This window comes from Podarcis bocagei, assembly GCF_964188305.1.
Source record: "Podarcis bocagei genome assembly, chromosome: 1".
In the NCBI taxonomy this organism is placed as follows: domain Eukaryota; kingdom Metazoa; phylum Chordata; class Lepidosauria; order Squamata; family Lacertidae; genus Podarcis; species Podarcis bocagei.
In genome coordinates this window covers 139,788,890-139,804,343 of record NC_138125.1, presented here as the reverse complement: position 1 = coordinate 139,804,343, position 15,454 = coordinate 139,788,890, and the positions used below count along the sequence as shown (strand labels likewise).

General features: G+C 43.3%; 1 protein-coding gene across 6 annotated transcripts in view; it reads right to left on the bottom strand.

The window, feature by feature from the left end:
- Positions 1 to 248: 248 nt before the first annotated feature.
- The window catches only part of IKZF2 (IKAROS family zinc finger 2), a 108,333-nt gene continuing 93,127 nt past the window's right edge, over positions 249 to 15,454 (bottom strand). For 4 of the 6 annotated variants that reach the window (XM_081180233.1, XM_081180234.1, XM_081180235.1 and 1 more), the window contains exons 6-8: positions 14,667 to 14,804; positions 6,126 to 6,269; positions 249 to 1,123 (exon numbers count right to left, since the gene is read on the bottom strand). In XM_081180233.1, coding sequence (XP_081036359.1) covers positions 399 to 1,123; positions 6,126 to 6,269; positions 14,667 to 14,804 — 1,007 coding nt within the window. In that variant the 3' untranslated portion in view covers positions 249 to 398. The remainder of the gene's footprint in view (positions 1,124 to 6,125; positions 6,270 to 14,666; positions 14,805 to 15,454) is intronic. The other 2 variants (XM_081180237.1, XM_081180236.1) reach the window with 1 other exon arrangement.

Sequence of the window (15,454 nt, the reverse complement as noted above, 5' to 3'; positions counted from 1 at the left end):
CCTAGTAGAGTTCAGCAGTACCCAAGGTATTACAAAACATACAGAGAAAAAAACCTGACAGAAAAGGACTGCCTTTCAATTTCCACTGAAACAGTTAACACCAGTTTTCAGAGCAAAAGCAACAACAACAACAGAACTACTCTAGTCCCTTGCCTTCCTTATTTCCTTCCTTTCTTCCTTACCACTGGTACCAGGTGAGACTGGGTCCAGTATGGTTAACAACAAAAATAAAGTTTTTTTTTTAAAAAAAAAAGCAACAAAAATAACAACAACAACAACAACAACAAAAGGTGTGTCAACGTCTGAGGAAAAGTGGAATTGTAAGTGCAGTATTTCTTCATGTGCAGTGTCTGCGGGTCCCGCCCCCCCACCTCAGAGTCCCCTTTGGAAGAGAAGGCCTAGTGGAACGTGTGCTCTCCTCGAACAATGTGTGAGGAGAACTCATAGCGGTCCTGGCTCCGGTAGCCACAAATGTTGCATTCTAATGGGTCCCGATAGCCATGACACCCCATGTGGATGGTGTACATGACATGGTCTAGGAAAAGAACTCGGCAGTGCTCACACTTAAAGGCCCTGATCTGCTCTCCTTCTCCGTTGAAAACTTTGTAGATATCCTTTAAAGAGCCCTTAGACGCTTTCGTGACATCCAAAGCCTTGGAGTCCTCCTTCATGTAAGCTGGGCTTTGCTTCCTTTTGGGATTTAAGGCAGGGTTTTCCTGGTAGGACTGGTGGTCTTCGTGGCTGCTCTCTGAGTCAGAGGAATCCAGGCAACTATTGCTGGGAGAAGCCTCTCTTTCCTGGGGCTGACTCTTTGGTCTGATGAGGGAGATGGGGCCATCCATGTTGTTTTCATTGCTGTCAGTAGTTTCTCGGCTCATTGGTCTTTCTATCCTGTTAGGGTTGTAGACCTGAGCATAAGCTGAACTTATGACGGGGGCCACATCAGCAATTGTGCTTGGCGTGTGCTGCATCAGGGGGTGAAGCGCCTCAGCCCCAAGGTAAGAAATGGCGTTGTTGATCGCCTGGTCCATCATGTGAGTCTGCATCAGCTCAGCATCTCTCTCATAGGGCAAGTTCGTGTCAAAATGTATATCAGGGTAGCCATATCTTATGAGCTTCTCACCTGCATGAGAAGAACAACAATACAGAAACAATAAGGAAACAATCTGTTATTAAACATGAAAATACAGAGATGTTTTGTGCATCCATTTTGTAAAATGTGGCCTCCATAAGAACATTTTTGGTCACTTACAGCACAATCCTGTGCTCAGAAGGAAGTCCTACTGTGTTCAATGGGGCTTATTGTCGGGTTAAGTATGCACATGATTGGCAGCTGAGGCAGGACTCTGAACTAAATTAAATTTATTACATTCTTAAATTTATTAAATTAAATTTATTACACTAAATTAGCAAGAGTGGAATCAAAGTGAAAAAGGAATGGGGAAAATCATTTTATGGATTATCAGTTTGACACTCTGGCCTGAAGGTTTTCAATCTTTTTGAGTCCACAGCTCCCTTGACCAACTACATTCTTTCTGTGGCACTGCAATGCAGTGGAGCGATGGGACTGTGTGTTTAGGCCCATTTCCAAGGTCACTCTTGGCCTCTCTCAGGATAAGAGTGAATTTCTGTAGCAGGGAGCCTTTTGCACATGACTAAGAACCCTGATATTTTAGGGGTTCTCAACTTCACAGGAAGTATCAATGGACACGAAAGGATTCCTGCTGCCTAAGTCCACTCTCCTCACTACAGGAGGAGCTGGGAGATTTGCATGGCCTTGGGAATGGTGCTGAATGCATGACCTGGCTGACCCAGTGTTGCTTCTTCCCCTTGCTAATGTCTGAATACGGTTTCTGTGGTTTAGAGCTTGTAACTTCAGTCCATAACCAATACAAAGGTTCCACAAAGTGGTTAATGCAAGTCAGTTAATGCACTTCAGTATACTTTGCTCAAAATGTGGATAGGATCAATGTGAGCTAATTCTCACTTCACATTTATATTTCCATGCCTCTTGCCAAACCTGAAGGAAACATACACACGTAAAATACACCATGTATATCTTTAAAATACTCCTAAATAGTGAATGGGAATTCTGGTCCTCTAGCAATGGCAGTTTCCCCCCCCCCCCTGCCTTTAGCTGGGCTGGGGACACACGGAGGGCAATGCAACTACCCCAAGGCAGGGGACATCCAGCAGGAAACATCTGACCAACCTGGGGCAAGGATTGAAGGTCTGCAAGGTCTGCACTAGAAAGGCCAGTGTGAAGATGCAAATGTTTTCTTTTTAATGTTCAGGCAAGAATACACACCAAGAATGCCTACCTCTTGATTATAATAAATGAAGACCAAGTGACAAACCCTTGCCCTCACCTCCAATATATGAAACTAATATGGATTATAGAAGAAAATGATGACTTTTCCTTCCCTCAAAAATGCCTCTGAACCTATTTGTCTGCAATTTGGCAGGCTTAACATACTCTGGAGAGGTTCCTGTGCCTGAAACTTTTATTCACTTTGGCCAAAAGAGGGAACAGTTATTATAGTCATTTTCCGATTCACCATTACAGTGAAGGGGGAACCCTTTCTGCACATCATCTTGGAACCTGATACAGACTGAAGCAGGGAGAGCAAAGAGCAACTCAGAAATATATTGGATTTAAAAAAAAGACCTCACAAATACAGATACAAGCTGAATCTTGGGTGCCATACACACCCCCTACCAAATAATGTTTTGTATCTTCATTCCAGTAGAGATTGCGGAAGGATTGTAACAATGCTCTGAAGTGCCACTGGGAACATGACAAGGGACACATGAATGTTTCCAGTTTGGAATCCGTACTGAAGTACAAGATGTATGGGTAAAATCAGCCTTCAGTCTCTGGAGCAGCTTAAGATAAGCAGGGCCCTGGCAAGTTATAGGATCCACCTACATTTCAGAATAAACTATCATATGAAAACAGCATGCCCATTATGTACGCAAAGGTGTTAAGAGAATTTATTGAAATAATTTTGTTTTCTCAGAAACGTAAGAGATAATGAGCAAGAAATGTGTGCTTAACACATCATCTTGTCCCCCTCCCCCTTTAAATTATGATTCATGATAATGACCTGGGATTATCAACTTTTGAAACAAGCCCTGGCATCTCAGATTGTAACATGGGTAAGATTCTGTGTGCCAAAGTGGTCAGGGTACCAATATGATTTAGAAGCAGTCATTAATAAATTGATGGCTGCTAATAACACACCTCATAAAACCACAAAATTATTCAAGAAAATAAGTTTTTTTAAAAAAACTATGTTATATGCATAAAAGGTAAACTATTTTTTAGTTCATAAATCCAAGCAAGCTCATCAGTCTGAAGAGCATTATTCATTGCAGGTTTTCAAAACCTAATATGTTGCCGAGTTGAGGAATTTTCACTATGATTAAAATGATATACTTTTCTATCCTTTACTGCCATAATAACTGCTCCATTAGCTAAAGTAACTAGCTACTGAGATCCAATTAGCTACATCATATTATGCCATCTGGAAAACACTGTCCTTCTTCCCATCCCCTTGCTTCCAAGGTGAAGTTGCGCCCATAAATTCACACTGGTGCCCTTCAACAAATGTAATGTTCACAAGTGTTTTTAGTCAGAAACATGCTGCCATAGAGGAGCTGCTAAAATGCTATCACAGAAGGATTTTTTAAAAAAAATAGCTATCACTGTATAGTTGTAATTCTCTAACTGAATGACCCTTGTACAATGGAAAAAGGTAAAAATATTGTATTAGTATGTTGCTAAAACTGACTATTTTTAATACAGCATCAGAAGAAATTTACATGCACACTTTTCCTTGTCTTGTGAAGGTTTTAGGGCTAAACTTATATTATGAAGGTGGGGAGCAGACATTAGTTTCACTCAGTTTCACTCTGTGACATGAATACTGATTGCCAGGTCTTGTTTAGTCTGTTTCAACTTTTTCCTACATTGGAAGCATGACACTTTCCTTCCTTTCTTCTGAAATTTCAACCGTAACACTGAGATTGCTCAGCTCAGAATACCACCTGCAGGTTTCACCGGAGAGTGAAAGGTCAGTCTACTGACTAGAAGGGCCCGTACTTCTAGCTGTCTCTGTGCCAGAGTGTGACACCTTTCTCTGAAATTCCAGATCTATTGTATCATCTGCTAGTTGGTGCCCATTGTGCTGGGGTTGGGGGTGGCTGGCTAATCAATCTGAAATCAAATTTCACTTAAGCTGTATGAACCTAGTAGATAAAAGCAAGAAAGGTAACTGTCTCTCAGCTTCATTGCCCCACTTGTTGAAAAGAAATAATGCACCTTTTTTAATGGGTTCTGAACATTAATGTGTTGTTAAGGACTGGTCATGTTGTGCAGATGCCTGATGATCATTTTCCAAAGCAACTACTCTATTCCGAACTTAAAAATGGAAAGTGTAATGCTGGTGGTCAACAAATGGGCTAGTGCTGATGTGAGGAGCAGGAGGAGGAGGAATCCCAATATGGATTCTGCCCTCGTGGTTCTGGGTTTCTCGCATTATGGAACAAATGGTACTGGAAGGAACAGCGTTGCTATGGCTCACATGCCAGGACAGCATAAGCACCCAATGACAGGGTAGGCAAAATGACTACATAAATGCAAGACTAGAGTTTGAACCACCACGTGACTCAGTCAACAGAACAAATCTTTAAAGACAAGTAAGAGAGAGGGATACACGTGAAGTTCACCTCACAGCCTTTTCTAGTTGAAAATTCTCCTCCCACGGCTCACAAGGCCTTCTATTACCAATTGTCCTGTGGGAAGGACTCCCGTCTCCTCTGAACCCACACAGCTAGAGAACTGGGGCTGTGAACATCTAGTGGGGGAAATTCTTTTATACCTCTATTTATTCAGAGAGTGCAATGAGGCTTCATGCAAAAACTGTTAAGTGTGGGATTTCCCCAACATTTATTTGAAGTGCAACTAATATATTTCCCCCAGGAGCTTAAGAGAATCAGGGTACAGGCACAACAACAATTTTTATAAAAATCATATATGCTAACTTGCATATATAGATGTAAGTTCAGCTCTCTGAACAAAGTAAGATGGTGGCTGACTAGGCCTGTAAAGCAAAGTAGCTTCTTCTTAAAAAGTAAAACAAAACAAAATATGGGGGGGGGGGAGGGACCAGTGGGCTACCTCCTAGCAATGGCCCTGCACTCCTAGTCTTTCCCCACTATCTATCCCACTCAGTCCATCCAGCTGGGTTTCTTACCTATTCCCTAACATCTTATATCCTTTCATGTGACCATATACAAAGGCCAGCCATGTCAGTCATCCAGAGGAGCAGCTGGTGTGGTGTTGCCTCCCAAGGGTGGAACAGTGGGGAGGTCAGCTGCCCTGCCCCCAAACCACTGTGGTAAGCAGCAATGACATGGCTGTCTGGAGGCCAGTGGCAGCTCTGGCCCACTGTGCCGGCCACTCCTGGCCATCGATTGTGTCCCTGGAAACTCGAAGATTCTCCTGCACCCACCTTTCTAGGTCTTTTTAATAACAGAAACAAAATGTGTGCGCAATTGATTGAGCAGCCTATCCAATATCGCTGATAGCTCTGGAAATATATGAGAAAATGTCATTCTACACTAAGAAGAGGCCAGTTGTAGTTCAGACAGAACTAAAGAAACAGCACTCTTTTAACAGTGTGTATCAGAACAGTGTTGTGCCACATAACACTGTTAGGGAAACACTACTAGAAATGGAATATGGGTTTTTTAGATTTTGCCTTTAAGAAACTGCTATCACAGAGTAAGCAAATGTCCTCTGTAGAGCTCTTAAGCAATCTGGTATATGTTTTTGTCCCCAGATTTTTTATATATATATATATATATATATATATATATATATATATATATATGAATGAATCTTTGGCTTTCAGCAGTTGCAGGGTTCTATACTGCAGGTCATACTGCATGGCTCTGGCCCCATGGCCTATGCACTTCTCTAGTCCTCAGCTCCCCCCCCCCCCAGGTATGTCTCATTCTGATTGTGCCATCCCTACATTAGAACATTTAAGAGCTTAGGATATAACAATGAACTACCCCCTTTTTTGCTACAAACAACAACATGCTCATCTGACGCTTACCCACAAACTTCTGTGGGGTGGAGCTTTTACGCTTTCCCATGTTGCTTGTCAGCTTCTCTATAACAGCAGGTCTTTCAAAAGGCACCAGAGTAACATTGTTGTCCATCCCAGGATCTTGCTCCTTACCATCTTCCATAGTAGATACTACATAAAACCAAAAAGCCAAATCAGATAGAGCTACCTACACTTCCAGGAGAAATTAAGTAAATAAAAGTGGTCAACATTTTTTAGGTTTGCAAACTATAATTAGTCAATGCGTGCCCATAAAAGCACTAGAAAGTTTGGGGAGTCGTTTAATGATGCTCTTGGCCTTTGGTTCTAATAACCTTCTGGGCAAGGGCTCTTTGCAACTGAAGGTGGCTGTGGAGCATGAAGAAACAACTCCACTATTGGGGAAAGGAGATCTGGGATTGGTGAGCTAGGTTAAAAGCTATGGATATGTGAATTGCCTCTACAAGCCACTACATTAGGAGTCAACATGGTGTGCACTCCAAATGTTCCTGAACTCCAGCATGTGGCGGTCAAGGATTGTGGGTGTTGAAGTCCAGCAACATCAGACTGACACCATGTTTATGCACTACATAAATAACATGCCACATGTTTTCCAGAATCGCCCCAATTTATTAATTCTGCGTATGAATCAAAGAAATGATGCTTAAGGTTAATCACACACAATGAGAAACTGCCATTTTAAAATACTTTTGTATTTATTATCTGAAACAAAGCCAATAAAAATATTTCTGTCTGTTTGCTATTGCTTATTTATAAAATGGTTCCATGTCCACCAGCATGCAGCACAGCTCCAAAATGGTTCTATGGTTCCTCTACCCAGTAGTGAGTGGAGCTGACAACCCTAGACTGCCTGAGTATTGAAGGGCCTGGAAAGGTGAAACATATGAAGCCTAGATGGAGTAATCTAAACAAAGGCATAGTGGGAGAGGGACTGGATACAGTAGGTGGGGGTAGGCCAAGGAAGAAAGAGCGAGTGAGTGAAGGTATGTCACCTTTTCTTCAGACAGAAAAGAAGGAAGAAGAAAATGTCCCAGGTTTACAGCCCTGCTCTCACAACATATCCAGGGTGAGTGAATGGATGCAGGAGTGAGAGGGACACGATCACATTGGCTGGATCCATCTCTCCCCATCTATGCGCATTCTGTAAATTGCATGCATGGAGTAGACATGTGTTCAACTGTACACTGACTCCCTCTTCATGATGGAAACCTAGACAAGCAAGTTCCCAATTGCCAGGAGAGATCCCTTGTGTGCAGCTGTATATTCGAAGATATTCATCGATCCTCCTTCTGCACATGCTCTCTCAGGCTGGATATGCTGACCGTAAGGCCATCAGAATTGCATACTCATATTTCCTGAAAAAATGATTATGTCAAGAACTTTGAGAAGTATATTTCTTTGCAAAGCAAAACAGCCTATCCTGCATTACAGAGACGAAAATAGGGGCATTTGTACATTTCTCCCAGCCTTTCTGACACCAAGGGTCACTCCCTGAACCAGGACCCTTGAAGAAAACTCCTCTTTGCCTGCTGCATATAGGATTCCTTTATCCTGGCATAGTGAGCCCCGTCTTCTGAAACAAGGGGCTGTTAGCAAACTGGCTACCAAGACAACATGGCAGCAGCTCTTCAAGAATCCCACAAAATGGCAGGGGGAGGGGGCACACCACGGAACTACTGAGATAAGCACACCATTCACATTTAGGTTCTCAGGACTTTACTAAAGGGGCACCCATTTTAGACAGTTAATATGTTTGGTGTAATGCACAAGAGCGAAGAACAATATCACAGTGGCCAACCTCACCTCTGAGTCATGTGCAGACACTAGAAAGCTGACAGTCAGAACAAAACCTGTATGTCTCACGATTTGTCCTGGCATAGGGCCTGTTTTGACAGTTTTCTGAATTGTGTGTAGGTTGGAAGTGGGTCTTACCACCATCACAATTCTGTCCTCCTGGCTTAGTGAATTCAGACTGAACATAGGACATAGGGCTGCACTAAATGCGGATTATTGCAACACTTTCATACTGACTATTCTATAAGATCCAGACAAGATAGTTCAAAGTATGAAACTAGCAAAAATGACTAGAGGAACAAAGCTAAAGACTACAATTGAAAATGCAGAATTCATTCGTCTTTCCCCATGTATTTGGCTAATAATTCTTCCAAATGAAGTCACCACCACCAGAACAACAAAACAGTCCCCTTTACAATGACAATACTACCTTGGAGAAAAAGTTTTATCCATTTACTGGCTCCCTAAAATCATCTGAACTATTTTCAGTTTCATATTGCTCTGTTACTTCCAACAGAACATAAGATATCCCTGCACAATACGTAACCCATCAAGCTGAGCATGTCACCAGGCACATTTTGTGGCTTGCCAGATGCCTGCAAGTTTCTGCAGCTCTAGGCCTGCAAAAAGCACAGGTGGCTTAGGAAGCCCCTGAAGAGCTGCCAAACAGGGCTGGGCTGCATTCAGCTTAGTGGGACACACATTTTGAAAATCCAGGAGTTTAGCCATGCAACTTGCAGCTCCCCCAAATCAGTCCTCTTTAGATGCCCTGCCTCTGATCAGATACTCATAGTAAGGCAAATACTTTATAAATAAATAGTTACGATATTTATCTATACAGCTGAAGGGTGGAGCAATGGCACTGAATTTTTTTCTCCCTTAGGTAGAAAAGCAGCTCAACTGTTTAAGCCATTTCAGTCCTCCTAAATTCCAGAGGCTATGGAAGTAAAATAGGAACACTTAGGCTTGAATGACTTGGGAACTTTCTTTTTATGAAGTTGGTATAAAGCTATGCTGCTATATGCCCACCCCCCACCCATTGCTTTTGTTCTGTTTGCACTTCTCACAACAACTTGGCACAGAATAAAAACAGGTTTCCAGGAAAACACTCTGATAAATCACTCTAATTTATATGTCATCCAGGAGCTTTCTTATCTAGTGAAGATTGTGTCTGAGAGAAGCCCCCAACCTTTTCTCTGTGTTCCTTCCTTTTCTGTTCACCTCTAGATAGGCAGAGCTAGTCTTCTCGAGGGGAAAGCAGGCCTTTAGCCTACCAGAAACCTCCCACTCCTGCAGAAGACTCTATACCAGTGTTTCCCAACCTTTTTCGGGCAAAGGCACACTTGTTTGATGAAAAAAATCTCGAGGCACACCACCATTACAGCCCCGTGACGTCAGCGCGCAGCGTCACGCCGGGAGGGATGCACGAAAGTGTAAGTTTCAATTTTTTTCCCTCCCCCTTGCCGGGGAACCTCCAAGCTTTTGGGGGGGGGAGGAGGCAGCAAAGCGAGGCAGGAAGGAGAGCGCGGCTTGGCTGGGTGAGCTTTGGCAGGGGCAGGGAATGAGAGCCGCGAGGCGGGCGCTGCGGGCGCAGGTGCTGCCCGCCGAGCTTGCAGGCAGCCAGGCAGGCAGACGGCGAGAGCCCCGCGCTGGGTGGCCTCTCCTCGCCGCCGCCGCCCCGCCTCTCGCCGCCCGACTCGCCCGCCTCCCTCCAGGCAACATCTCGCGGCACACCAGGCAACATCTCGCGGCACACTAGTGTGCCGCGGAACAGTGGTTGGGAAACACTGCTCTATACTTCCTCCTTTGTTGCTCTTCTCAGGACTGGAGCTTCTCTCCTCCAAAGACACCTGTGTGACGTTGCCTCTCCCTCTCATCTTTCAAATGTCTCATCAAAACCCCTATTTCCTATTGAGACTGCTAAAACTAAGTATGCATATCCAACCATTAAAAATGTCCCCTTTGCCTCCCTCCCCAACACCCTATTCCCTCTTTCATTCCCGTTTTCAGTACCACCTGGGAAAAGGTAACAACACACTTTGCCACATCTGGGGTTTTCAAAAATGAAATACTAGGCTGCGTGTACATGTGCAGTTTTCATTGGGATCAGAGCTGGGGAGGGAAGAATGAACCTCCCCTCCCTGCATGCTGCAGTTTTGCTAAAACCCGTCATTTCCACCCAACTACCCATGGTATTTAATTTTTAATGCCCCAGATGTAGTTGCTAATCAGGTTATCCAAGTACAGTAACATCTTGTTTGGACTATTTTCCCTTCTGAGGACCTTTGTAAATTTTCACCATGTGGAGCTGGAGAAAGGAGCAGCAAGAGAGAGGGAGATTCTGCCATGAAGGCTCAGTTGTAGCACAACCAACTCTCTGCATTGGTGACACTTCTTCTTGAACTGGGTCTGACGTTGGCTTGGGACTGGCTGTGGAGAAGGATTTGCAGGGAATACTACTTTTGATTTGTTCCTATTATTCATTGCCTACTAATGGCTTTTCATGAACCCCCCCAACTCCCACAATTAAAAGGGGAAACTGACAAAAGAGCAGGAATTCAGAAGAGAGCTATAAACATGACTTAATTTGAGCCAGGCCTAGCTATAAAACCCAGAAACTATTAATACCACTGAACACCTGTAACTGGTCCAACCCATGTCTGATATTAGAGGGGGGAGAGATTTGATCTTCCACATTAAACTTTAGAAGTACCTTTTGCTTATGAATACAGGTAGATCACATCTTACACTGATTTCACTGACGTGATCACAGCTTTATGCTAGAAATTTAAAATAAAAAATAAAAGGGGCAGGAGAACCCACAAAAGAGTGTGTTCTTTCTCTTCCTCTTCCTGGTAAAAGATTCCTGGGGGTGGGAGGGAAATATCTGGCTCATGGAAACTGTCCAACTGACAATCCATTCCGTTTATCTATTTGTAGGTTGGCTGCCAAGGAAAGCCAAATGTTAGAACCTCATTTATTTTGTAAACTTTCTTTTTTTTAATTGCACAGTATGCTCTTGCTGAGACACACAAAGATCGCTCATTTGCCACAGGAGTCCAACTGCCAGTAGAGAAATAAATGGAAGGTTGGAAAGCTCAAATAACAACAATAAAAACCAGAACTCATATTTACTTTCAATATGACTGAGACATGCAGATGATTAAAGTCTGCATCCTTGTTTCCCTCTGATGGTGTGGGGTTTAAGTCAAAACCAACTCAAAGTTTCTAAGCAATTGTTATGAATTTGTGCAGCCTGTGCCTATGCATTCTTAAAAATAAGGCCCACTATGTTCAACAGGTCTTATTCCCAATGAAGTAAGAGTGCAGAGGTTTTCAGCATAGGTTTTTAATTTAAATCAACATTTTTTACAATGCTCATTTTTACAATGGACATGCAATCGAGCAATGTGTAATGCACATATGTTTGAGGATGCTAGTACATAGCACAACAAGATAATAAAACACAACCAAAGAAAACCACAATGATAGTGACTGAGTCTGTAGTGCTCTGAGCAGCCCTCTTCATAATGTGGGACACAGAGGTTCACTGCTACTCTATTTCTTCCCCTGCCCAGGTGTAACCGCAGTCATAGAATATTGAAACAAGACTTTAAAATCAAGATTTAAGTTAGGCATGCCAGCCAATAATTTCTGGGGCCAGAGTGCATTGACTGATGTACCAACACAATGGCACAAAGCACAAGTATGTCTCTTGAGCACATTTCCCCTGGTAAATGCATTAAAAGGGGGCGGGGTGTATGTGTGTGACATGAGGGCTTCTTCTAATAAGAACTAATCCTTTTGAATGCTACAAAAACCTAAAATTAACCCTTGAAAATAATTAATAAACTGCTCTGAGGCTGGAGAAGTGGAGACGTTTCATGGGCACTGTCCAATAGCAGCACACGAAAGCTGGACCAGAAACATACATAAATATACTTCCAGATTTTCCTGCTTTGGGGGCTTTCCACGGGAATCATAGACTGAATCATTACAAGCCTCCATAAATAAAGCAGTTTGACTAGAAACCATAGCAGGAGAGGAAACATGACTGTGTACTGCAGGAAATTACCGTTATTCTATAACCTCTGAGTCTCTGAAAAGCTACCATCCAGGTACAACCAGCTCTCACACATCAAAGACTAGAGAGAAGGTCTTTCAGTGCTAAGAGTCTCAGCAACTCTTTTTAGACAAAAACGAAGAACAAAATCAGACTTTCCACAAACATTCAGAGGGCCCCCAGAATCCAGTGCAGCAGTGATGGTGGGTTGTGAATGCTGGCTCCAGAAATCTCTATGGGCAGCACAACAAGCTTATTAATCAAAACTGAAATAGCACTAAAGCCTACTTGATTTCATTTAACTGTGATTGCCACAGTTCCTGACAGACTTATGGTTCCTGTTCTCTTCATAGTTCTAGAGAAAAAGTTGTTGTGAAGGGGTGACTTTTTCCCATTCTTGTGTTGACTGATTCAAAGTTGCGCACAGCACAGCACAGCTTAAATCCTATTCATTGAAGTGGAATTGATGGACTGGCTACTGTTACCCCAAAGCATTGGCTACTGTGGCTCAATTCACACTTAGCATTAAACCATGGTTTGGCAATTGGGAGCATTTGTAATGGGCCCCTGCGCTTCCCACTCTCTTCCCTCTTGCATGTCTCCTTCACTTGGGTTTGTTGGGGTCTTTCTTTTTGCTGACTAGTTTGCCATGATGCAGGACGCGGGTGGCGCTGTAAAACCTCAGCGTCTAGGACTTGCCGATCGCATGGTCGGCGGTTCGAATCCCTGCGGCGGGGTGAGCTCCCGTTGCTTGGTCCCAGCGCCTGCCAACCTAGCAGTTCGAAAGCACCCCCGGGTGCAAGTAGATAAATAGGGACCGCTTACTACTGGGAAGGTAAACGGCGTTTCCGTGTGTTGTGCTGGCTCGCCAGATGCAGCTTGTCACGCTGGCCACATGACCCGGAAGTGTCTTTGGATAGCGCTGGCCCCCGGCCTCTTAAGCGAGATGGGCGCGCAACCCCAGAGTCGGACACGACTGGCCCGTACGGGCAGGGGTACCTTTACCTTTACCTTTACTTGCCATGATGCCCATATTGGAAGAATATTAGAACCTTGCCTCCAAGCCACAACTTGAAACCCTAATTTGACATGTGTTTTCAACCATGGTTTGCAAGAAAGGTGCTAATCACAGTTTACGGTTTTGGACATAACAGCAAACCATACTTAGCAGAAGACAGTCAGCAGGTCAAGGAGGAAAGGAACTTGCACAGAAGCAGGGAAGAGAGAGCATGTGATCCCTTGTTGCAAAGCCACAGTTTTGTATTACAGTGGTACCTCGCAAGACGAATGCCTCGCAAGACAAAAAAACTCGCTAGACGAAAGGTTTTTCCGTTTTCAATTTGCCTCGCAAGACGAAATTTCCTTATGGGCTTGCTTCGCAAGACGAAAACGTCTCGCGGCTTTGTTTCCTTTGTCTAAAAACAAAGACATGTTTTGTTTATAAAGTTAATTTATTTTCCCTTCAATTTTTGAACTGCTCTTTACAGTATGTGTGACTTTAAAGAGCAGTTAATAAACTGTTGTTGTACCAAATTTGGCTTTGTTTCGACTTTTTTTGACCATAGGAACGCATTAATTGATTTTCAATGCATTCCTATGGGATTTCGTGCTTCGCAAGACGAAAAATTCGCTAGACGACAAAAATTGCGGAACGAATTAATTTCGTCTTGCGGGGCACCACTGTATGTCTGAATGGAGTTAGTGGGTACAGTAGATTTTCTGTTCATGGCTCATTGATTTTAGTCTTCGGAAATGTCCTGCAGAGCCAGAGGGCTCAAAGGAGTTCAGATACACAGGAATTCCAAAAGAAAGATGCCCAAACCATCGGAGTGATCAGGTCTAACGCATTATTAGCACAGGGTACAAACTTACAGCAAAGGTCCAACCCCTCACTTCTCACCCCTGCTCATAGCATTCCATGGGACAGACTTCCATCAGCAGCCCAGGCCAGTTCATCACTATCCAGATGACTCGTGTGCAGTATTTCATGGGTGCTTTTACAGTAGCTGCCTATAAATTGTCAGCCTCCTATTATGCTTTATGTTCTGAACTGGCACAGCGGGCAGTGCCCACAGTATTAAAAGTTTTGGTGGGGCAACATTTACTAAGATGACACTAATGTAATGGATCCAAAAAGCAAGATTAACTGTTGTGTAGTTTAACATCTGAAGACACATGAATGACTTGTTACATGCCTCAAAATGTCCCATTCTTTTTATCAATTTGCAGTTGTCCTGATCTGGCTTCGTGTGCACTGTCATGTACAGAGTTTCTGTCTGCATTGGCTGCCCAGACATTTCACTTAAATTACATGGAGCAACTCCATGTGCTTCCTCAGAGATTATGTGTGCCTATGGCTAGTAGCATGACCAGGATAAATTCATTTATATCCTCCCCTTTGACCTTGTTGGGGTATTTCTCCCCCCCCCATTGAAGCTAGCTTTCCTTTTCATAGCTACTTACTGCACTAAATTAACAATAAACATAATTCACAACAAGTCTTTGTTACACTATTTTTTTAGGCTTGAGTTTATATTAAATGTTTGGATCATTGTGGGTCTATTTAAGTACATGTTCCCAATTCTTTCACTTTTGTGGATTGCTAGGAATAGCACAAAAAGGGGGGAAAGGGAGTGCTGTCAAAAGTACTCAGGACTGAGGCTTCCACTCACCATGGTGACTCATGACTTGCCCAGCAGCCTCTATACTGACATTCTGAAGGTAGTTGTGACAGCGTTCCTTGTGCTCCTCCAGAGAGCTGCGTTGCTTGTAACTCCGTCCGCAGTAGTTACACTTGTGAGGTTTACCCACTGTGGAAAGAAGAGAGGCTTCAGGTTAAATCAGTGTTGCCAGGGCACCTTGCAGTTACAAAAATAGAGTAGGAAAACGCCTACAAAAGTTATTCCACCCTCTAACCTTTGCTCATTTCCCTTTTCTCTACCTCACTTCATCACTACCCTACCAGTCATTCACCCACACCATGAATATACAGCAATGAAATGTTACAGAAGTGTGTAGTACCCACAAAGGCCAACACAGGGTGGTTTAAATACATTTACCTGTAGCCACAAATAATTTTTCCTTTGCATCAAAGTAACAATGAGGGAAAGATTACAAGACACGTCACAGGGGCTTGGGGAGACTCTTATGACTATACTCTTTTTAAAAGCAGGGCTCTGGGATAATATCAGAACATCCTTATGTTTCTAATGGTTTTGCAAAACAAAATGGAGACAGGGACAAGATGCGGTTGATGAAGTGCAACATCAGACGTTGTTGCATTGCATCTGTACAACTATCAGTTATGACATTGGTGTGGCAGCTTTGAGGGGTGTCTATGTCCTTATGAAAGGGAAGGGAAGCATGTCATTGTCTCTATGCCAGTGGCGGAGAGCCTCCAGGCTACGAGACTAATTAGGCCTGCCAGACCTCTGAATTTGGTCCAGGAGACCATTTTGGG